The sequence below is a fragment of the Squalius cephalus genome (assembly GCF_949319135.1).
Source record: "Squalius cephalus genome assembly, chromosome: 24".
In the NCBI taxonomy this organism is placed as follows: Eukaryota; Metazoa; Chordata; class Actinopteri; order Cypriniformes; family Leuciscidae; genus Squalius; species Squalius cephalus.
Window position 1 is genome coordinate 29365617 of NC_137145.1, and position 24897 is coordinate 29390513.

General features: G+C 40.1%; 1 protein-coding gene across 3 annotated transcripts in view; it reads left to right on the forward strand.

Annotated features, from left to right (window-relative positions):
* The window catches only part of LOC307153122 (uncharacterized protein), an 88967-nt gene that overhangs the window by 51153 nt on the left and 12917 nt on the right, over positions 1-24897 (forward strand). For all 3 annotated transcript variants that reach the window (XM_079862293.1, XM_079862294.1, XM_079862295.1), the window contains 6 exons: positions 481-647; positions 1928-2056; positions 2414-2559; positions 7299-7468; positions 23436-23660; positions 24220-24326. In XM_079862293.1, coding sequence (XP_079718419.1) covers positions 481-647; positions 1928-2056; positions 2414-2559; positions 7299-7468; positions 23436-23660; positions 24220-24326 — 944 coding nt within the window. The remainder of the gene's footprint in view (positions 1-480; positions 648-1927; positions 2057-2413; positions 2560-7298; positions 7469-23435; positions 23661-24219; positions 24327-24897) is intronic.

Consider the following 24897-nt stretch of genomic DNA (forward strand, 5'->3'; position numbering starts at 1 on the left):
TATTGGCTTCCCCGGAAACATTTCCGTTGTGTTCTGTTGTATTTGTAGCTCGTTTTTGTATTTGTTTGTGTTGTGAACTTTTGCAGCGCGTTTCTGTATTTGGTTGTGTTGTGAACTTTTGCAGCTCGTTTTTGTATTTGTTTGTGTTGTGAACTTTTGCAGCGCGTTTCTATATTTGTTTGTGTTGTGAGTATTTGGAGCACACATGTGTTGTGAAACTGATGAAGATGTTTTCTTAATTTGCTGGTGTTTTTCTATTTGCATGTGTTTTCTTCAGTTGCAGCGCGTTGAGCTCTCTCGGCCACCGTAGCATCGTTCTGATGCAAATCTATAGATTCCCTTATTATTACGGTTCTCCTTTTCCTAGGATGACGATGACTATGGGGAGTGTGCATAATCAGTATCAGTGTTTGTTGGATCAAATGTTCATACTTGATTTAAATACTTTCCTGCCTAATGATGTGGTCCTGTTTTGCATAGCTGACGTGCAGAGCTATTTCCAGGATCATGTCGCCAGCTTCACTAGCACACCTAGCCTAGCTCAGCTGCGCACGCTGGAGAAGATGATGGCAGAGCACTTCAGATTCACAGACTTCAGTCAGCTGCAGCAGGGAACTTACCTGGACTTCATTATCAAAAACAAAGAGGTGTGTGTTTCTGCTTCACCTCCAAGTCAAGTCTAGTCTCCTTCATTTATACAGCGCTTTACCAATATAGATGTTTCACAGCAGCTTTACAGTGATGACAGGAGATTACAGTAACAGAGATTGTTTAGGCTTTACAGCAGATCTAGAATAAAGTTATTGTCCAGATAAAGTTTTCATTGATTCACTTCCATTGCAAAGATCATAAATTATTATTATTATTATTAGTATTTTTTTTTTTTTTTTTCAAATTGTTTTATGCGTTTTATCTGCATGTAAGGTGTCCTTGAGTGTCACGTACGGCACCTATAAATAAAATGTATTATTATTATTATTATTATTATTATTATTATTATTAATTTAGCGGCCGCTTACAAGACACCGCTTTAACTGAAAATGTTTAATGTGTTCTGGCCGTTCGTTTGCACGACAACAGTGTTCGGTGGCTCACGAACGCAAACTTTGAAACTGGTTCCAAGGCACAAGTTTTGATTTTTTTTTAAACGTTATCATCTCCACATAAACTTCAAAAACGTGAAACTGTGAAATCGGTGAATCGTGGACATGCGTATCATGGGTTTTAGTCTACAGATATATGCGCGTTTGAATATAAATGTGTGCAGTCTTTCTTTTACAAATTAACCTCACCAAATTACTTAATACAAATGCACCTTAACTCACAAAACGTATCCATAAGAGTGTTATTTCAAAGAAACAATATGTCTCTGCCTTATATTTACTCATATGTGACCCTGGACCACAGAAGCAGTCAAGAGTCGCACGGGTATATCTGTGGCAATAGCCAACAATACATGTTATGGGTCAAAATTAGCGATTTTTCTTCTATGCCAAAAATCATGAGGATATTAAAGGAGAAGTTCACTTTTAAAATGAAAATTCTGTCATCATATACTCACCCTCATGTTGTTTCAAACCTGTATGAATTTCTTTCTTCTGCTGAACAGTAAGGAAGATATTTAGAAGATTATCAGTAACCAGACAGTTTTTGGGTCCCATTGACTTCCATAGTAGGAAAAAAATATACTATGGAAGTCAATGGGACCCAAAAACTGTCTGGTTACTGACATTCTTCTAAATATCTTCCTTTCTGTTCAGCAGAAGAAAGAAATTCATACAGGTTTGAAACAACATGAGGGTGAGTATATGATGACAGAATTTTCATTTTAAAAGTGAACTTTTCCTTTAAGTAAAGATCATGATCCATGAAGATATTTAGTAAATGTTCTCATGGCGTGTGTGTGTGTGTGTTGCTGTTCCCACAGATCCTCCAGGAGGCAGCAGGGGGCGCCGTCTCCATCGACAGCCAAGATCCCGGAGCCAGCGGGTTCAGACCTCGCAGACAAGACGTGCTTGAGTTCATCAAACAGTGCGGGGAGGGAGACGCCAGCAGAGTGAGTTCTGCCGCCAGCTTGTCTGTGCATGTTACGTGTCAGAAGAGCTTTTGCACAGTGTGACAGATCACATCTCTGATTAATATTTGCCGTGACAGAGAAAAGACAGCCTCCTACTTACTGTAGAATCAGATGAACAAACAAGTGTGGTTGTAGTTCATGAATGCTTTGGAATACGGATCTAAGGTTGGATTCCTTTTAAAGAAGAAACAATATTTAGAAGTTTCATGTTAAAACAATTTCATTCATTTTATTTCATTTAAAATATATATTTTACATAGGGATGCATGAAAATGTGTCCGTAACACCAAATTAAATGGGTTTTTAACATTTGTTTGTTCTGTTGTCCCGGATCAGCTGCCGTTCATCGAGGCGGCCCTGAGGAACCACTACGGCATCAGGGACAGCCGGGAGCTGGGTCACGGGCCCCTGGGTTGTCTGGTGAAAAACGCCGCCACCAGTGTCGTGCGCTATGAGTGTCCACTGATGCCCGACGGGTCCGGGTGAGCCTGAGGCTGCTGCGCGATTAATCACAACGAAACCGCACGCGATTGGGCAAATGCTGCGATTATTTCATGTGCAGCTTATCAGTGCAGCGGCTGATCAGTAGTACATGCTCCATCTGAACACCAGAGGTTGTTTCTCAACACACACACACACACACACACACACACACACACACACACACACACACACACACATCCATCTGAACACCAGAGGGCGTTTCTCACACACACACACACACACGCAGGAGGAGGAGCTCGGCTATCCTCATGAATTGAGTTTGGAGGAAAAGCGTGTTATTAATGTTGTCTGTTGTTGGACAAGAGGTTCATAAATGCGTCTCATGTCTGGAAAGATGTTTGACACAAACACACACACACACACACACACTAGAGGTTCATAAATGCGTCTCATGTCTGGAAAGATGTTTGACACACACACACACACACACACACACACACACACACACACACACTAGAGGTTCATAAATGCATCTCATGTCTGGAAAGATGTTTGACACACACACACACACACACACACACACACACACTAGAGGTTCATAAATGCATCTCATGTCTGGAAAGATGTTTGGCGCGTGCTGCTTTTTCAAATGCTCGTTATAAGGGACCGTTCGGTATTTATGGAAGGGGCCACCGGAGGAAAATAGGGGAGGGTCATGTCTTTTTATTCTTTGTTGAGGGGAGGGTCATCCAACTTTTTTTAGTCTAGGGGGAGGGTCACCCAACTTTTATATTCATTAAAACAGCAACATTTCAAAGTGGCTTGTTTTGTGCTATTTTTTTCCATTTAGCTCCATGTTGATCTCGCGTTATCAGCCCCCCTTCGATATCAGATAGGTCTGACCCAACAAAAATCCAGTTTGGCGCTGTTTGACAGTGTGCGCTTCAGGTCGCGCTTAGAAAAAGTGCATCATGTCAGAACAGAATGCCAAAGAAATGTTTACCCGGCAAAGCTTTAAAGCACGAGCAAATAATGAACTTTTGTTAAGTGCACAGTGTCCTGTGAGTGTAGCCTAACTCTACCGCTGCATTAACATGTGATGTGAACGTACGTCGAGTTTAACAGTATTGGGACTGAGGCGCCAGAACTGCTGATAGAATGTGCGCTGTATACAGGGCGATACTGCATATTTTAGTTTCCATTCTTATTTTGTTTCTACGATGTGTAAGATGTAGGGCTACCACCAGCCGCGGCGCTACCATTGGGCCCGGGTGGGCATTTAGGTCCGGGCCCACCCATTTTCTATAGCCTATGGTTTTGTACATTTCTTCATTCGGATCTATTTGCGATGATCGATCCAAATTCTAAACAAACAGTTTACATGCTTCGTCCTTGTTACATTATTCATTAAGATAATAATTAATAAATGCACGCATAATTATCAGTGAACTTGATAAATGTTGCAGATATGTTTTACATGCATGCACAAACAAATGCCTTTCAACTTGTGTGTGCAAAATTCAGAATAAAATGAATGTGCAGCAATTTGTACAAATACAGAGTCTGTAGGCCTACTGTGTTGTTACCATTAAATAAGCTCATTTAGTTTAATTTTTGTTAAAATATAATAATGTTATTTTTTCATCTATGTTGATTATGAAAAGTGAACCGCACACACGAGTATACGCAATATCGAGAGACATGGAGCGGGGTCAGACATGATTTTGACCACTTAATTAAGTTTTGTTTTGCAGAAAACGATTTTTTTAAGTGAATTTCGTTTTGTATAAATTGTATCTTAATTTTAATATTTTTTTTTTTATCAACCAATTGCCAAATACCAAATATAGCAGACAACACAATCATAGAGGCGCCCGCGTGGTCACTTGCACTGCTCGTAAACAGGAGCGCATCTCATCCTAACTTAACGAAACTCAGCATATGCCTCACATACATGAAATATATCTTAAGAAAGCTTGAAATGTCTTTTTAACAATTTAAAACGAAAAGAAATAGGCTACTCTCTGGTTATGTAATGATGTGCATTTCTCTCTATAGGCGTGTTCACTACTACGGAGATGGCGATCGTCAACTTCATCTTTACAGCTGTTGTTGCTGTTAATAAACTAAAAATAATAGGCTTATAATTTTATTAAACAATAAATTAAATGAAATTTTTATTGTCCTGTTTATCAATATTGTGTGTGTGTGTGTGTGTGTCGAAATAATTTGTCCGCAGCTGCTCAAAAAAAAAAAGAAAAAAAAAAAAAAAGAAGAAAACAGTCAAAAAACCCCACTGTCAGTGTTTTGTAAGGAACAGGCAAATATGTTCAATATAGCAGGAGACATTTTAATTGTTTACTAATAAAACAGTTATTTTTTATGTCAGTGTCGGCTAGACAGAAGAAGTTGACGACTCGCGATCTTCGCAGCGCTACCACATCTTTAAATCACTATTAGTAGGCTATTATTTAAGTTAACAAAAAATACATAGACCTACACCACAAAAACTAGTTGAGGATAAATTCGTTAAAATTGGGCGATTCCAGTGAATGGACGTGACATTTGCAGTCAAAACTTAAAATAAAAATTCGCAGAAAAAGCATTTATTTGAAACGTCTGAAAGGAGTCAAGACATTAGAAAAATATCAGTCTACACATGCGTTTTATATTTAATATGAGGGAAATACACATGTGACGTGACACAAAAAAATCTTTAACTTTTAGGTGGCAAAATATTTTTTAGTAATTCTATAAATTACACTGTGCAAACCAAAATATATATACCCACCGGATGAATAAAGATCGGCCTCCACAGAAAATTACATTTTATATTATTTTTATTTTATTTTTCGTGTTTGCATTGATGTAAAAAAAAAAAAAAATGTTACGGACGTGACAGTTCTCCATTACGCACGGATATGACTGCTCTGAAGCGACTTTAAAAATTGCACAGAGACCTCAAACAGAAAGCACAAAGCCTTTCTTTAAAGTGAATTTCGTTTTTTTATTAATTTTATCTTAATTTTAATCAATGTTTCATCTGGATTTAATAAATAAGAAGTAGTCTAAATATAGTAGAAAATAGATAATCATGACACGGAGGCGCGGGCGAGTGAACTGGACTCTTGTCTCATAAATGAACCGAAACTCAGCGTAAGGTATGCTACTTGCCTCACAGACCTGAGAAATATATAGAAAGCTTGAAATGTCTACTTTTAAACATGCAGAACAATTCAAAACGAAGGAAAACAGACTGCTTTCTCCTTATGAAATGTGCATTTCTCTCTGGCGCGTTCTGAGAAGATCGCGACGCATCGTCAACTTCATCTTTGCAGTAGACACAGAAAACACTTGTTTATTAAAAACAATTAAAATGTCTAGCTATATATGACATATTAATAATCATTACTTTTGCCGGTTCTTTGTGACAGCTTTTAGATGCTTTATTCGCAACGCAACCCACATGTTGAACGAGTCACACCGCATCAGCACCGAAAACATGATTTTTTTTTTCAAATCTAAAATAAAAAATCGTGATACGAACCGAATCGTAGGTTTGGTCTATCGTTACAGCCCTAGTAAGATGAGAAATCAAGAGTTTATGGTTTAAAAAACAAACAAACAATGGCTATCTGAACATCTTTGCCAAGCGCAAACCAGTACAGAATTAGGCTAATCAATAAATTATCGGGGAGGGTCATGCCTTTTTTCACAATCATTTTGGAGGGTCATAGAAAAATTTATTGCTGGCGAAGGGAGGGTCATGTCTTTTTTGACAACAGATCTCAAAACTCCTCCGGTGGCCCCTTAAATAAATAACGAACAGTCCCTAAGCGACTCGAACTCTCAGTGGTTTCGGAGTGAGCCGCGTTTACTGAGCTGTACGTCACTGACAAGCTGCACATAACTAATAAATTTGCCATTGCACATAACAATGGCAAATCCTTTAGGTGAGTGTATAACCTGTGAATAAACGACTGTAGAACTGGATCAGAGCTTATACAATACACCACTGTTTTCAACATTTCAGATTAATAGTAAAGTTATGAAAATTATGTTATATAGGATTTAATGTTATAAGCAGATTCTCAATTTAGAGGTCATTCTCTCAAATAAATTCACAAGGTGCATTCTGGGATGCTTTTTAAACACTACTGAAGGTGTTGGCATTTCAGTACAATTAATACTTATATTCATCAAGGACGCATTAAATCGATCAAAAGTGACAGTAAAGACATTTATAATGTTAGAAAAGATTCTGTTTCAGATAAACGCTATTCCTTTGAACTTTCTATTCATCAAATAATCCTGGAAAAATAATTGTACATTACTGATTTCAATATTAATAATAATCATAAATGTTCCTTGATCATCAAATCATCATATTAGAGTGATTTCTGGTGGATCATGTGACACTGAAGACTGGAGTAATGATGCTGAACATTCAGCTTTGATCACAGGAATAAATTACACTTTACTGTATATTCACATAGAAAATGATGATTTACATTATAATAATATTTCATGGTTAATACTGTATTTTGATCAAATAAATGCAGCCTTGATGAGCAGAAGAGACTTTTTCAAACACATTCAAATAAGATTTTAGTGCTCTAAAAGATATAGTTAAAATATATCTTGGATGTTTTCTTTCCACTAGTCTGAAAAACACTTTCTGAAAAGCCCAACATCTCAGAGTTGTCAGATGACCTTACACTGTCCTTCATAAGACCCTGTTGATAGGAGGCCTCATTGAGTGTGTGTGTGTTCTCAGGGAGTCTGTGTCAGATACGGTGGGTCTGCTGGGCGAGGTGAGCCGGCATCAAGCGTGTGTGTGTCTGCGCTCTGCGCCTCTTCTGCAGGATCTGCAGGAATGGAGTCAGTGGGAGCTGGTGTTTCAGCCCAACCTTGGCCCGATAAAGGACTTCATCGACAAGCACTGTGGTGGGTCGTCTCCCACACGCATGCTGCTGCTTCTTGTGTCATTTTATGCTTAATTTGATCATTCATATGTGACCCTGGACCACAAAGCCAGTCACATGGGTAAATTTGTTTTAAATTGAGATGTATACATAATCTGAAAGCTTATAATAAATAAGCTTTCCACTGATGTATGGTTTGTTAGGACAATATTTGGCTGAGATACAACTATTGGAAATCTGGAATCTGAGAGTGCAAAAAAATCAAAACATTGAGAAAATCGCCTTTAAAGTTGTGCATTCATGTTATCTATTGTGCTGCATTCACTCACAAATATAAATGTTTTATATATTTACGGTAGGAAATTTACTAAATATCTTCATGGATCATGATCTTTACTTAATATCCTCATGACTTTTGGCATAGAAGAAAAATAATCGCTAATTTTGACCCATAACATGTATTGTTGGCTATTGCCACAGATATACCCGTGCGACTCGAGACTGGTTCTGTGGTCCAGGGTCACAGAGTTCAATCATATAGTATATTTCAGTGTGCATCGTGCTCAATACAATCACAAAGTGTCTTTACAAATACAAATATGTACAATTCTAAATATAAATTGTACTCCAGATTTGTTAAATTGTTTCAAAGGATATTTTTTTCCCCTTTAAAAAAAGAAAGAAAAAAAAGGAAAAGTTAAATAAAACATTTTTTTTATTTTTTATTAATAAGGGTAAAAAATAATGAAAAAATAAAATAAAAAGGTAACTATGTACATCCAGGGAGAGAACATGTGTATAAGCAAGCTTCTTATTCTTGCTCAATGCAATCACAAATACAAAAATGTACAATTACCGAATTTGTATTAAATATAAATTGTACTCCAGATTTGTTAAATTGTTTCAAAGTATAAAAAAATAAAAATAAGGAAAAATTAACGGAGACGTTACGTCGGATGACGACGAATGGGTTTTCGCTTAGAAAGCCTTTCATCTTCGAGTATATAAAACGAGCCAAAGGCAATGAAATGCCATGGGTCTGTGGAATTTGCATAGCGTAACTCCGCCCCACCCTGGGGGTATATTAGGAAGTACGCTGGCAACATGCAGATATGTCTTCGCTGAGGAGCCGAGACTGAACTCAAGCGTTCCAGCGGTACAGCGGAAGTGGCAGGGAGACTTAACGTCTCCGGTCCCTACTCAGGGAACGAGGGTTACATACGTAACCGAGACGTTCCCTTTCGTAGTCACTCCGAGTCAAGTCGGATGAAGACGAATGGGGTCCCCAGTCTAATCACGCCACCTCGGCTGTCTTCCAGTGCCCTGCATAAGTCTGAGCTCCCTGTCGTGAGACTAGCACGGACGAAGGAGTCCTACTTAACACAGGAATACCAAGGTACACTGGGAAGCATCTCAGTGGAAAAATGCCAACATGCCCAACCCGAAGGGGGGGACTTGGAATACACATATGACCCCGAAGGGCTGCATATGGAGTAACACTGGGGTGTCCAGCCACAGGTGGAATATTTCAACCCCAGGGGTGGCAAGGTGGCTTGCCGAGGGAAAGACACATGCTCAAAGAGGCTTCCAGTGGAAATACACATGTGGGGGTTGCCCAGAGGGGGAACCATGCACATGGAGGCACCTAGCCAAGCACGAAAGCTGCCGGTGGCATAACTCTGGCGTTGACGTCGATAGTGCTGGAGGAGACTCAGGGCTTATTAGGCTCACCTGAGGAAAATATCGCACGTATCCCATCCGTGGAGAGGAATGGCGAGCAAGCGAAGACACCTGAGCAGAATCTAGTACCGGCTAGTTGAAGCTAGTACATGAGAAGAAACTGGCTCCACTCTGAGATTTTAGAATCTCGTGAATGTGTTAGGTGTCGCCCAGCCTGCAGCTCTGCAGATGTCTGTTAGCGAGGCGCCATGCGCTAAAGCCCAAGAGGATGCCACACTCCGAGTGGAGTGGGCCGTCACACCAAGGGGGCCCTGTCGACCTTGCTGCTGGTATGCCAAAGCAATGGCGTCCACTATCCAGTGAGACAACCTTTGCTTGGAGAGAGCCTTTCCCTTCAGCTTCCCAGCATAACAGACAAAGAGCTGGTCTGATGTCCTGAAACACTGCGTTCTATCTACGTAAGCACGGAGGGCGCGTACTGGACAGAGCAGTGCCAAGGCTGGGTCTGCCTCCTCCAAGGGCAGCGCTTGCAGGTTCACTACCTGGTCTCGAAAGGGAGTGGTAGGAACCTTGGGCACACATCCAGGCCGGGGTCTCAGGATCACGTGAGAGTTAGCCGGCCCAAACTCCAGGCACGCTTCGTCAACCGAAAATGCCTGCAGGTCCCCTACCCTCTTGATGGAGGCCAATGCAACCAGGAGCACTGTCTTCATTGACAGGAACTTAAGCTCCACTGATTGCAGAGGCTCAAAGGGAGCACTCTGCAGGGCAGTTAGAACCACTGAGAGGTCCCAAGAGGGTACAAGCGGAGGGCGAGGAGGATTCAGTCTCCTCGCTCCTCTCAGGAACCTGATGATCAGGTCGTGCTTTCCAATGGACTTACCTTCAACTGCGTCATGATGTGCGGCAATGGCGGCAACATACACTTTCAGGGTGGAGGGAGACAGCCTTCGCTCCAACCCTTCTTGCAGGAAGGAAAGCACGACACTGATCGGGCATTTCGTGGGGTCTTGTTGTTTTGAAGAACACTAGTTGACAAAGAGGTTCCACTTCAACGCTTAGGCATGTCTCGTGGACGATGCTCTAGCGGAAGTGATGGTAGCCACCACAGCTGGTGGTAGGGTACTCAAACCTGCCTCGTCCCATCCAGGAGCCACACGTGGAGGTTCCAAAGATCGTGACGAGGGTGCCATAGGGTGCCCCGTCCCTGAGAAAGCAGGTCCTTCCTCAGAGGGATTGGCCAGGGAGGTGCTGTTGCGAGGAGAACTAGTTCTGGGAACCAAGTGCGGTTGTACCAATACGGGGCAACCAAAATGACCTGCTCCTCGTCCTCCCTGATCTTGCGCAAGGTCTGCGCAAGAAGGCTCACTGGGGGTAACGCATACTTGCGGAGGCCCCGCGGCCAGCTGTGCGCCAGTGCATCCGTGCCGAGCGTGCCCTCCCGAGATATAAATGGCTCGAAGCGACCTCAGATGCTTCTGACTCCATATGAGGAGGTGGCGGGCGAGTTGCGACATACGGCGGGAGCGTAGACCACCTTGTCGGTTGATGTACGCTACTGTCACTGTATTGTCTGATCGGACTAATACGTGCTGGCCCCTGAGCAACGCACGTAAGCGGTGCAGGGCGAGACGTACAGCCAGCAACTCGAGGCATTTGAAATGCCAAAGGTGCTGGGGTCCTTTCCAGGAGCCCGCGGCAGCATGTCCATTGCACATGGCGCCCCAGCCCGTGGTGGAGGCATCTGTTGATACAACAACATGCCTGGAAACTCGTTCTAAGGGCACTCCGGCCCGAAGAAAACTGAGGTTCGTCCACGGGGTGAAGGTCTGACGGCAGGTCGGAGTCACTGGGACTCGGAGCGTGCCGTGTTGCAATGCCCACCTCGGGCCTCGATCGCGAAGCCAAAGCTGAAGCGGTCTCATATGAAGCAATCCGGGCGGCGTTACTGCGGCTGCGGATGCCATATGCCCCAGGAGCCTCTGAAATAGTTTCAGTGGGACCGCACTCTTGCCCTCGAACTGACGAAGGCAAGTCAGCAGAGACGAGTCGATTTCCATACCGAGAAAATAGATCCTCTGCACGGGGCAGAGTTTGCTCTTCTCCCAGTTGACCCGAAGGCCCAGAAGAGCTAGGTGCTGGAGCACTAAGTACCTGTGTTCGCAAACCTGGTCTCGAGAGTGAGCTAGGATCAGCCAGTCGTCGAGATAGTTCAGGATGCGAACCCCGTGTTCCCGTAGAGGAACAAGGGCTGCCTCGACGACCTTCGTGAATACGCGAGGAGACAGGGCTAGCCCGAAAGGGAGAACCGCATACTGGTATGCCTGCCCCTTGAAAGCAAACCGTAGGAACGGTCTGTGTCGAGAAAGAATGGAGACATGGAAGTAGGCGTCCTTCAGGTCGATCGCTGCAAACCAATCCTGCGGCCGCACGCATTCGAAAATGCGTTTGGCCGTGAGCATCTTGAACGGCATCCTGTGAAGGGAGCGGTTCAAGACACGCAGGTCCAGGATTGGTCGTAACCCACCGGATTTCTTCGGTACAATAAAGTAGGGGCTTTAAAACCCAGACTTCATTTCGGCTGGAGGGACAGTCTTGATCGCACCCTTCGCCAGTAGGGTGGCGACCTCCGCTCTTATGACAGGGGCATTGCCACCGGCCATAGTGAAGCGGACTCCCCTGAAGCGGGGAGGAGACCGCGCGAACTGAATCGCATAGCCGAGCCTGATGGCTGCAGTCTGGGAAGCTCTAACCAGGCTCCCAAGAACTGTACCAGCGGGGTCATGTGGACCACAGACGTACCCTCGGTGGTGCAGCGAAGCAGAATGACCGGCCCAGGCGTGGGTGGCATAGCGGCCCAGTGCGGGGGCACGGTCATTAGCCGCGTCCTGCCAGAGGAGGCCAGGGGAGGACCAGCGGCCCACGGGGGCGTGCTCTGGCAGGGGTCTGGCGACAGAGGGGGACGAGAGTGGCGAGACTCGAGAGCGGCGCACACTGTCATCCGAGAACTCTGTATGCTCAGAGATGGGTGTGTCAGTTCTTTCTTTAACTGAAATAGGGTGCTGCCCGTCATTGGACTCGGAAACCAAGGATTCTCCCCCGACCCTCCACCGGGGAAAGATGACTGACTGAAAGTGGTTTTGCGCTGTGCCACCCTGCAGTTGCTATTTGCTGATCCCCTAGTGGTGATTCTATTAGTATTTGTTTTTGTCACATATGGACAAAGTACAGCTGGTGCGAGATTATTCACACATTTAAAAATCAATTTGACAAAAGAGAACTTAATAAAACTATAATAACTAAGCTAATTATACCTTTTCAGTATTATACAATGATGCCATTTTGTTTCTTTTTGATCCATTATTTTCAATGCTTGTTTATATAGTGAAATAATGGGTTTAACAGTTGACTGTGAAGCCTGGCTCCATACAGTAACACAATAAGAAAGATGGGAAAATATCATGGCATGCATAAACAGTTGAGCTGCCTTGAGGGGTATGTAATGTCTAATCATTCTAAAACAGTTAAAATTAGTTTTGCATAGTTTTTTAACATGTTTATCAAATTTAAGTTCGGGGTCCAAAATTACACCTAGGAATTTAAAATCATTGACTTCCTCTATTTCCTCTTGATTTATTCTAATTATAAGCTTTTCTTTTGCTTTCCTTCTCATTGAAAAACACATTGACAAAGTCTTTTTCAAATTCAGAGTTAAGTGATTGTTTTTAAGCCATAGGGATACTCCCTCCATTTCGCTAGTTAATATATCTGCTGCTACACAAGGGGTTTTAGCTGAGACACAAATAATTGTGTCATCAGCATACATCTGACATTCAGCTTTTTTACAACATGATGGTAAGTCGTTTATGTATAAGCTGAAGAGCAGAGGCCCCAAAATCGAGCCTTGTGGAATTCCCATTGTAGATTGTCGGGGGGTTGAATATTCTGCATTGATTTTTACACACTGCTCTCTTGATTCGAGATATGATGCAAACCTGCCAGTTGCTTGCTCAGAAAAATTAAAAGTACTTAGTTTGTTTAAAAGCACTTCATGATTCACAGTATCAAAAGCCTGTTTAAGATCTATGAACACTGCTCCAACTACATTACCCTTATCTAATGAAGACTTGATGTTTTCAGAAAGGTAGCAGTTGGCCATTTCAGTTGAATACCCTGGTCTAAATGCAAATTGTTTAGGATAAATAAGTAAATTATTTTCAAGGTGGTCAACCAGTTGTTCTGCAACAATTTTTCCAGAATCTTTGAGAGAACTGGTAAGATAGAGATTGGTCTATAATTGCTTACTTGATCTGGTGCACCAGCCTTCAAAATTGGCGTTATGACTGATGTTTTCCAGGTTTGTGGAAATTTACCAACTCTAATGGAGAGGTTTATCATATGTGTTATTGGTTTAATCAGAGTGGAGTTGTGTGTTTTAATAACAGCAATATCCAACCCAAACCAATCCTTTGCCTTTGAATTATTTAATTTATTAATGATTTTAGCAGCTTTCTCTTGGTCAACTTCCTTAATATAAAAGGGCGGAAAAGAGTCTGTTATATTAGCCTGTGATAGTATTACTGTTTCAAAATTTTGAGCAAGCTCCTCCACTGATTGAATGAAATAGTTATTAAATTCATTTGTGATTTCTGTACTGTCAGTGCTAATCACTCCATTTACTTCCAACTCCGTTATTAATTTTCGTTGGCTGGGCTTAAGTTTAGTAACACTGTTAAGGTGTTTCCAAAGAGACATACTATCAGTTGTGTTAAAGTATGTGGTTTTTGCCAAGCGCAATTCCCTAACAACCCGATTTCTTAATCCCTTAAAAATAAGGAGGTCCGTAATTGATTTAGTGAATAGTGAATTTTTCAATGCAAGATCCCTTTTTTCATTAACTGGTGAATATCATTATTCAGCCAGGGTAAAGAGCTTCTTCTTTGTGTACACTTAACAGTTTTTGTATATTTCTTAAGTCCTGTGAGTGTTCATCATAATATTACAACTATTATCTACGTCCTTAGTTTGTAAACGTCATTCCAATCAATATTATTTAATTCGTTATCAAAGTGTTGCTTTTGATTTTTGGGAATGACTACATTCCCTAGTTTAGGCCTATTGAAGAATAACAAATTTTAAGAATCTATTTCAAATATGCTTCCGTACATAACATCATGGTAAAGAATATTATATTTAGATTTTAAGGTTAAGATCTCAGCAAAGTTGCAATTCCTGTTCTCTCCTTATTGTCTTTAATGGCTCTTGGAGCCCCAGTTTCACTCAGACTGATGGGATTAGCACACGAATGATTCACTGAGAATCTCACCTTTTGTTCTGCAAATGGCCTTTCGGAGCCCATATGGCTCTTGGAGCCTTATGCTGATTGAATTAGGATTGGCCAGATCCTCAGTCTAGGGCAGGGGTCGGCAAGTAACTTTGGCCGCGGGCCAATATTTTTTTTAGCCAGTAGATGGCGGGCCAGCTACACAGAGTAGGCCTATGGATACAAATTAAATACTCTTAATGAACTCTGTCTCACCTCCCATTTCAATAGCAATCGCAATGGAATCGAATCGAATCGAATAGCAATCATGCTTGATTCGCTTACAGTCCGACTTTTGAACTTTATTCCTTTTTTGCGCACGAATGCGCATGCATCGCGTCTGAACGCGTTGTTGTCTTTGGAGCTCCATCGATTTGATTTATAATTCTTGATTTTTCTCTTTAAACTCACTTACAACGAACATTTTCTACTTTTCCTCACCTCATAGTTACAACGCGGACTGTTGAGCAGACGCGTCTCAAGCCTATTAGTGATCCAACATCGGATACTCTTATAGGTTACTCCCGTGGATCACGGCTGAACGCGTCTTCTCCACACTCACTTACAAACAAACATTTTTTTCCGCCTATCGTGCATCTACTCTACACCCGTACCACTAAAAAGACGGATTATATTCAAGACTTCAGTCATAAATTAGTATTAATATTGATAGCATCACTGGTAGTGTCGTTGCTAACTTACTGTCCATCTGTTAAAATGGCGAATATATCAGATGTAAGTAGTCTACCTTTTGATGCAGGTGAGGACACATTTGAGCTGCACGCACTGCAGTCTGAGCTGGAAGCTGTTGAGAAACAGATCCACGACCTTTTAGTGAGACAAGCCGAGCTGAGAGACCGGCGTTTAGCTCTTGAAACATCATGCGCCGATGCACACAAATCAGTGATTAACGTTACTAACCCGCTGACTCCGACCTCGTCTACTCCGTGCGTTTCTCAGCATCGGTCCCGAGCGCCGAGGTCGCGATCAGCCATGGTCTCGTTCACTCCGGCTCCAACACGTCACCACGAAGCCTGGATGGTTCCGCAGCGGAAGACGCGAGTCAGGTCTAGACCAAGACTCTCTCCGACCCTCCCGGTTTTCGAGATATCCACCCAAAACCGCTTCTCCACTCTTCGCGAAACAGAACGCGATGCTGTGATCATCGGCGATTCCATCGTTCGGCACGTACAAAAAAAAAGTAAGGTGCACAGTCACTGCTTTCCTGGTGCTCGTGCTTCTGAAATCGCTGCTCGCGTTCCCGAGATTCTGAACGGTGACGAGCGCGTCGGAACTGTGGTCCTGCACGCAGGAGTGAACGACATCAGGCTGTGCTAGACGGAGGTTCTGAAGAAAAACTTCAGGAATCTGATCGATACGGTACGCAGCACATCGCCTGAAACAACGATCATTGTGTCAGGACCGCTTCCCACGTACCGACTAGGAAATGAAAAGTTTAGTTGATTATTTGCGCTAAATGAATGGTTAGTGTCATGGTGCAATGAGCAGAAACTGTCTCTGCTGCACCAATTTAACTGATATAAATACTAGTGTAGAACATTGCATAGAAACTGTGTCTATTCCCCGTTTAGTGAGATCAAATAATAAATCTACTGCAGGATCTAGGAAAAATCTAATTGTTATTAAAACAGAAAATGTTGCTATTAGTAAACAAAAACAATTTCTAAAGCTAGGTCTTCTAAACATTAGATCACTCACACCTAAGGCAGTTATTGTAAATGAAATAGTCACAGATAATAGCTTCGATGTACTTTGCCTTACTGAAACCTGGCTTAAACCAAATGATTATTTCGGTCTAAATGATCTACTCCATCAGGATACTCCTATAAACATGAGCCCCGTCTGATTGGTCGTGGCGGCGGTGTTGGAACAATCTATAGAGATATTCTCAATGTTACTCAGAAAATGGGTTATAAGTTTATTTCGTTTGAAGTACTTGTACTAAATGTTACGCTCTTAGATGTTAGAAAAACATCCCTATTATCTCTAGCCTTGGCTACCGTATATAGACCGCCTGGGCCTTACGCTGATTTCCTAAAAGAGTTTGCAGATTTTCTCTCAGACCTATTAGTCATTGTCGATAAAGCATTAATTGTTGGAGATTTTAACATACACGTAGATAATCCAAATGATGCGTTAGGGGCTGCGTTTACAGATTTATTAAACTCCTTTGGGGTCAAGCAAAACGTTACTGGACCAACTCATCGTTTTAATCATACACTCGATTTAATTATATCACATGGAACCGATCCAACCGATATAGATATCATTCCACAAAGTGATGATGTCACTGACCATTACATGGTAACTTGCATATTACATACTCCTGTAATATATCATGCTGCACCGCGTTATCGATCAGGCAGAACAATCCTTCCATCCACCATAGATAATTTTTCAAATGGCTTATCTGATCTGTCTCAGCTGCTCAGTGAACCCAAACAAACAGATGAACTAGAGGAATTAACTAGCACTATGAGCACCATTCTCTCTGGAAAATTGGATATTGTTGCACCCATTAGATTAAAAAAGGTCAGAGAGAAAAGTAAAGCACCATGGTACAACAATACTCTGCATGTTCTAAAGAGAGAAACCCGTAATTTAGAGTGTAAATGGAAACGAACTAATTTAGAGGTATTTAGAATCGCATGGAAAGACAGTATGTCACGTTATAAACGTACAATATTTTCATTGTAGCCTAATAGAAAACGCATTTTGGCACATCATTTAGGATTTTTCGTTGGTGCGCCATCAGCTAGCCTATGCCTACAAAAGACAGATGAAATTTAATATTAATAATTGATCCATGTCGGTATACACAGCCTAATATTTTACACTTAGGCTATAATTAAAAAATAGCCTAAACAATCAAGATAGCCTATTTACTTTTTTTATTTATTAAAACCAGGAAATTGGTTAATGAAACATGGATTAAAATTAAGATACAATTAATACAAAACGAAATTCGCTTTAAAGAAAGGCTTTGTGCTTTGTTTGAGGTCTCTGTGAAAGTTTGAAAGTCTTTTAGTGCCGCGGCGCTTTCAGAGTGGTCGCGTCCGTAATGGAGAACTGTCACTCACGTAAGATTGTTTTTTCCTCATAAATGACAAAATACTTAAAAAAAAAAAAAGACAAACCATCAATTTAAAAAATATATATATATAAAAAAAGGATGGATTTATAGCGTTTTGGGGGAAAAAATGGATGGATGACCTTTGTTTTTAATTCTCCTTTTTTTGAGTTTGTCACGTAAAGTTACCTCCTTCGCCGGCTTTGCCATCTCTGATAATAACAAGCAGTCTGCATAGACTCGACTAGGCCATATTAGCCTACTGCCTGATAAAAATTTGACTATTTTAAAGTGTGCTCGATTTTTTTTATTTTTTTTTTTTTATTTGGATGTAGGTATAGTCAGATAACAATATTTAATATATTATGCATCCCTCTAATTTGTTCCTCCCGTGAGGTGGGTTAAGGAAAAAATGCATTTGAAAATGTGAGGACCAAGCAACAACCCCAGGTTCTCCCCTGAGAACAAGACCAAAAATGTTATGTGCACCCCTGCCTATAAAGTTCCGTATTAATTACAAGGTATTGCTACTGACTTATAAAGCCCTAAACGGCTTAGCTCCAGTCTATTTAACGGATCTTCTATCGCCCTATAATCCATCGCGCTCTTTAAGATCACTAAATTCAAGGCTTTTGGTCATACCTAGGATATCTAGAGCATTTTCACATTTAGCTCCAAAACTCTGGAATAGTCTTTCTGATACTGTTCGTTGCTCAGACTTGCTCTCCCAGTTTAAAACTAGATTAAAGACGCATCTCTTCAGCCAGGCATTCATATAATACTTTTAATCTTACAGTTAAATCCGACCTCTAGTTCATAAACGCCAGAGGAGAACTGGCCCCCGACTGAGCCTGGGTTCTCCCAAGGTTTTTTTTTTTTTCTCCATTAGGTCACCTAATGGAGTTTTTCAGTTCCTTGCCACTGTTGCCTTTGGCTTGCTCAGTTGGGGATATTTGGGGATATTTAATTTAATGAATCAATCAACAATACTATTGATCAGCATTACCAAACATGGACGTTTTCCACTAGAAACAAACATTGATGTATTATTTTAATTTAATACTGTGAAGCTGCTTTCATACAATCTGTATTGTGAAAAGCGCTATATAAATAAACTTGACTTGACTTTTTTATTATTATTTATTCGGGACAAACACATACACACCTAAGGTTTAAGGAGGTCTGCACGGGACTGTTTTTTTTTTTTTTTCGTCCCGAAAACATGATGAATAGAATATAATGCATAGTGCTAGTAGGCCTAAGTTTATTAGTCACATTCTTCCACTTGAGTAAACTTAGAATGAACTATCGCTACTATATATATATATATATATATATATATATATATATATATATATATATATATATATATATATATATACTGTATATGAGCAATCGCAATGGAATTGCAATATATATATATATATATATATATATACTGTATATGAGCAATCGCAATGGAATTGCAATATATATATATATATATATATATATATATATATATATATATATATATATATATATATATATATATATATATATATATATATAAATGAGCAAAACTTGGCCACTAAATATTTAATATTCAATTATTTTAATGATCACAATTAAAATTTTCATTTTATTCAATTGAACAAGCGCAACATTCAGCATTCAATCAAATATTCTAAAAGATATATTATTAATAATAATGTTATTTCAATATAATATCTCATTATTTCGACATAATATGTGTGTGTGCAACGAGCAAGATGTGCATTTGTAAATCCGGTGACGCGTGCATTGATTTTTTTTTTTATAAACTAGTGTTTTCTGACCGTGTCGACTGCAAAGATGAAGTTAACGATCGCCATCTCCGTAGTGAACGCGCCTATAGAGAGAAATGCACATCATGGATTACATAATCAGAGAGTAGCCTTTTTATTTTCGTTTTGAATTATTTTGTTTAAAGACATTTCAAGCTTTGTGTATTTGATGTATTTCTCATGTCTGTGTGAGGCATACGCTGAGTTTCGGTTAAGTTAGGATGAGATGCGCTCCAGTTCACGTGCAATGCAATGCACGATTATATTTTCTCTTATATTCGCGCAAATACTTGTGTTTACATCCTGTTCGACTACCCAATCGACTACTTTGGACTTCAACCGAAAACAGGATGTAAACACAGGTATTTGCGCTGGCTTAAATAACATCATTTTTATACATATCTTTCACATCTACTGCAGTCAGATTCACTCGTGTTCACTCTGAAGGAATCACTCACATTTTCTGTGCACTTGTAATGACACATCAAGGATGTTAAGAGGCTAAAAGCAGGTTTAGTACTTGCCCCATTGAAGTCAACCGGGTGCAAATTTTAAAAATAGAATAACTCGGTGTAGGCAACACCGATTTTTGTCGTTGTTCTCTGTATTGACAGCACTCCAAATGTACAAAAAAATTAGCTCAATGTTAAAATTGACCGGAGTTCTCATTTAACGTTTTGAATGGAATTATGGAAATAAATAAACTTTTCCATGATATTCAAATTTTTTGGAAAGGGTCTGTATGTTCATTTATAATGTTATTGTTTTCGGCCCGATAAGAAAATGTAGCTGAGATATTAAAGCTGATAAACAATGTATTATTTCCTTCAGCTGAGAATTGTATCCCTTAAAACTCATCTTTGACCACTAAAATTACATATTAAAATGTTTTTCCTTGAAAAAACAAAAATATTCATGCCTTAATATCTTGACTGTAACTCGACACCCTTGCCTCATTTAGTATGCGTGGTTCTATGAATATGCAAATGAGCCCCACCTCCACTCACTCACTCAGCTCAGAGATCCACTGGTTGACGATCACACGTTGATCTGATTGGTTACAAGGTAGTTTGTGACATCAGAAACACCAGTGATTTCAAAGCGTGCTTTTGAGACTGTCTTTGGTTCACTTCAGTTTTAAGGAGGAAATACTCAGCAATGGTGTCGACTTATGAATTTACACATGGTTTGTCTTAACCCTCTGAGGTCGACAAACGCGCGGGCGCGTTTTGCTGGATTTTCTCCACATTGTAGCACTACAAACTTAAATTACTCCGTCATTCAGAAAAAAGAAATATAAAAAAAGAATCTGTGATATTTCTCCTTTTGTATGTGTCCACTTACAATCAAATCAAAACATTGTGCTTTTGTAAAATAAAGAAAATAAACAGGGTGTGCGTTCTGCCTCTCCGTCGCGGTGAACTTTTTTTTCTTGAGCACGTCTATAAACTGAAACAAAACTCAGCGAATACTTGTCACACATTTATGAGCCATATACCTTTATAAACATTTAAGTGTGTACTTTTAAATGATCGGATTCAAAACGAAAACAAATATTCTCTGTTTTAGTAATTTGTATAAAACCAACAAGATGTCCAGCTTCTCAAACGCTTGCTCATTACAGTTAATTTGGCCACGCCCACTCGCGCAAAAGATATTCACATGCAAATCTCCACATGGAACGCGGACTCGCTCATTACCTCAACAACAAAACACTTCACTTCACTTTTCGTCGAGTTTGAAAGACGTGCCTGAGCTTACATTGGATTTAGGCTACCTCAGAAGAAGAAGAACGCGATTTGAAGACAAGAAAGATGTAAGGTAAGAAATTCTTACATATTAGTTTGTTATTGTTGCATAAATGTCACGTTGCAGTTGAACTGTTGCTAGATATATGGGGAATATTATAATATTTAGACCCGTGTTTACTGTTACTGTGTTTGTGGATATCTGCTCAAACGTAGATATGTATATGGTAACCATAATGTTTTATATTTGAGCGCGATCGCGTTTGAATGTATCATGTTTTGGATCGCGATCGCGTTTGAATGTATCATATTTTGCTGCGCGATCGCGTTTGAATGTACTGTATCATATTTTGGATGAAAGCAAAACGCACCAAACGGCTTCATGTTTTTATTATTATCTCATTTCATATCATCATAACGGATGGAAACATTTGAAGTAACATGATAATCAATATATTTTTCTCTAGCTTAGTTGTTACTGAAATCTTTTGGAAGATTTATACTGCTATAGGTTATTTATTGTTATTATTATTTTATCCGGCACTGCGCATATACCTTATGCCTACAAGGCACAACAAACCTGGTGTTCATTATATTATATATTGTTGGAAACATTTGTGTGTGTGTGTATTCTGTGAATTTTAAAAAGCAATTTTAACCAGAAAAATCTAATATTTATTTCCAAAATCGTGCAGGCCTTTCTCTTGATATCAGTATGTTCACTTTTTTTTTTTTCAGGGCCCAGATGCCACTGAGGACTTCAACATTCACATGAGTCTCTGTACGTGAACACGGTAAAGTGAAAATCTTGGAAATGAAAGGTATGTACAATGTTTTTAGGAATGGCACAAAGGTCTCTGTCTTTGAAGTGCTTTTTTGGCATTTGTTGTGTATCTTTGGATTATGTTGTGTTGTAAATAAATCCAAACAATTTAAAAGCCATTCTTTTTTAAATCTCCTCATTTACAGTATTGTGCAAGGTTGCTCAGAATGACAGGGCCTGATAGCTCCTAATAGGGCCATTAGGGGAGGTTCTTTGTCTTTCTCAGGTGTGAAAAGCTTACATATTAATGATGTGATCACGCCTCCTCGCATAAAGCTTTCTTACACAAAACACGTCTTACAAATTTTAAATCAATATATTGTGTTATCTGAATGAGCAGTCAGGATGATTTTTACACAGTTTTGGAGCAAATATTCTAGGCTATGTGATGCAATTTTCAAAAGTCTTGTGAAGAAATAATCAGTATGGGTTTCATGGCCTTATTTCAGTGACAATTTTTTTTTTGTATTTTCACAAACCACGCATAAATGTCATTATCTCAGAACTGCAAACTTTTACATACATGCTGCTGATATATTATTGTAGCAGAGTTTGTGCTAAATACAGTGTAATCAGACTTTAGCCATGAAAATGTCACAAGTAACAGAAATAAGCACAAATGTCAGAGCATGTCAGAACACCTCCAGGGCCCAGAAAACAGCTCAGACCTCAGAGGGTTAAAGCGTATTAAAAACACCACATAGACACATAAACAACATTAAAAGCTGGATTTTCAACACAGGGGATCTTTAACTAAGTACTGCACAGAATATGAAAGTCTTGTCTATGACAAGATTCAATCACAAAAACACGCTTATCCTCTAATCATTTTAATCGTCAAAATCCCAGTAATTATCTAGATGTAATTTTTTGTCAGTATAGGCCTATGTCACACTTCCTGCTTCTGGAACGCGGAGTAGGGATTCAGAACTTCCGGTCAACAGTATTTCTCGATAAGGATTTAGAGATTATCAGCCATAATGTCTAAACCATCCGAGGTAGACTGACCAGGAGCTATGAGGTTGTGAAACGAAGGTTTTTGCTCCTGTAGAAGGTATAAGTTCGTATGAAATCAACCTTGTTTTAAGAAAAACATGTTTTATCCACGATCTTATAAAAAAAACTACACTACCCACAATCCTAAACGTAGCAGCAACGTCTGCTGATTGGTCCAACTCGCTGTTACCATAGAAACGTTTACCTAACTGGCGAACAGCCCGCCGCTGTTGTTGTAGTGTACCGGGTTGCTCTGCGTCAGGACGTAGACAGCCATAACTCAGCTTTCACGCTTTTCCACTTGAGAGTTTTAATTTACCATCCGAACCACATCGTCATATATGACTTCAGGCAGGTTGCAGAGAGATTTGGTCCAGCGGTATCTATCGGACTCCGCCATTGTAAAGAGCTAACCGGAAGAGCCGTATCCCTACTAAAAGACGTAATTTTTTCGTGATATAGGCCTATTGGGGATAAATGTCTTGTTTTCTGTTGATTCTCACTGCGAACATCCTTTACCCAGGTAAGACGGAGCTGCGGGCCCTCGAGATTTCTCCCGATGTCTTGCTGAGAGTCACCACCAATACGAGCGACAAGCACTTCTCAGAGTCGGCACAGGCTCTGGACCCGGTCGGCACCGCTGGTCACCTGGTCTCCATCGTGGTGTCTGATGGGATTCCGAACACGCCCACGGCGCTCTTAGCCAATCACATGGAGAGTGCACTGAACCTCGCAGTTGCGCAAGAAGGTAGGAGGAGCTTTTCTCACGTCTTGAATTAAGATTAATTTTCTTTTAAAATATTACCAAAAAATGTACTGTTGATTAAAATGCTAAATTTGGTATTGCACTGTGTGTATAAATGATTAGATTTGGACTAATCCCAAAGCACAGGACAATAGAGACACCAGCATAACAATATTCATGATACTGAAGCTGAAAATACAGAATTATTTCACATGAATATGTTTGCACTCTGTCACTGACTAGATATATTTAAAATAATGTAGGACACTTTTACTGCTAACATTTGGCATTATCAGGACCCACAAATATTCCACCATTGCATTATTATACATTTATATTCAGCGTTATTTATAGTACTGACACTAAACTTGAATGTTTTCTCACACAGTAATTTTTTATTTTGGGTGAACTATCCACGACACATATTGTTGCATTATTGTATTGTGATATATTGTGACAGGCCTAGTCTTCACTGGTTTGTTTATCTTGTCTGTAACACATTATCTCTGCCAATGATGTAATGCTGAACTCATGTCATGTTTGCTTTCTCGTTTGGAAACAGCAATAGCGCCCAGGGAAGATGAATACTCGTACGGCGGCGTGGCTCGGTTTGTGCTCGAATGCATCGCAAAGATGCCCACCAGAATTTGCAAGGAACTACTGCAGCAGGTAAAGAGCCAAATCAGTCAAATTCTGGAAGAAACCAACTTTCACTGTGCATTACAAAACACATATTGTTTTCAGTACAAATGTCTAAAGTCAAGTCAAGTCATCTTCATTTATATAGCGCTTTTAACAATGTAGATTGTTTCAAAGCAGCTTTACAGAGATAAACGTATAATTTATGGTAACAGAGATTGTTTTGGCTTTATAGCGGTTCTTTAGTAAAGTTATTTTCCAGCTAAGGTTAGTTATGATTGATTCGCTTCAGTCGCAACAATCATTTGTTATTAAATTAGGGGCCGCTAAGACAACACCATTCTCTCTACATAGACTTTAAACGCGAACCTGTGAGAAACGCTGATGGCGTTCACATGCGCATTAAGAATTGGTTCTATAGTTATGTGCGTTTGAATATATGTACGCAGGTTTGTAATTCCCTACAAACCAAGCCTAAACAAAGTACTGGTGTTTCCTTATAATTTTTGATACAGAATTTTATTTTATTTTATCAATTCGGGGTAGATACGCGAATTGAGTTTCCCGACAACGCTTTATCTGTAGAGTGGTAAAGGGATCC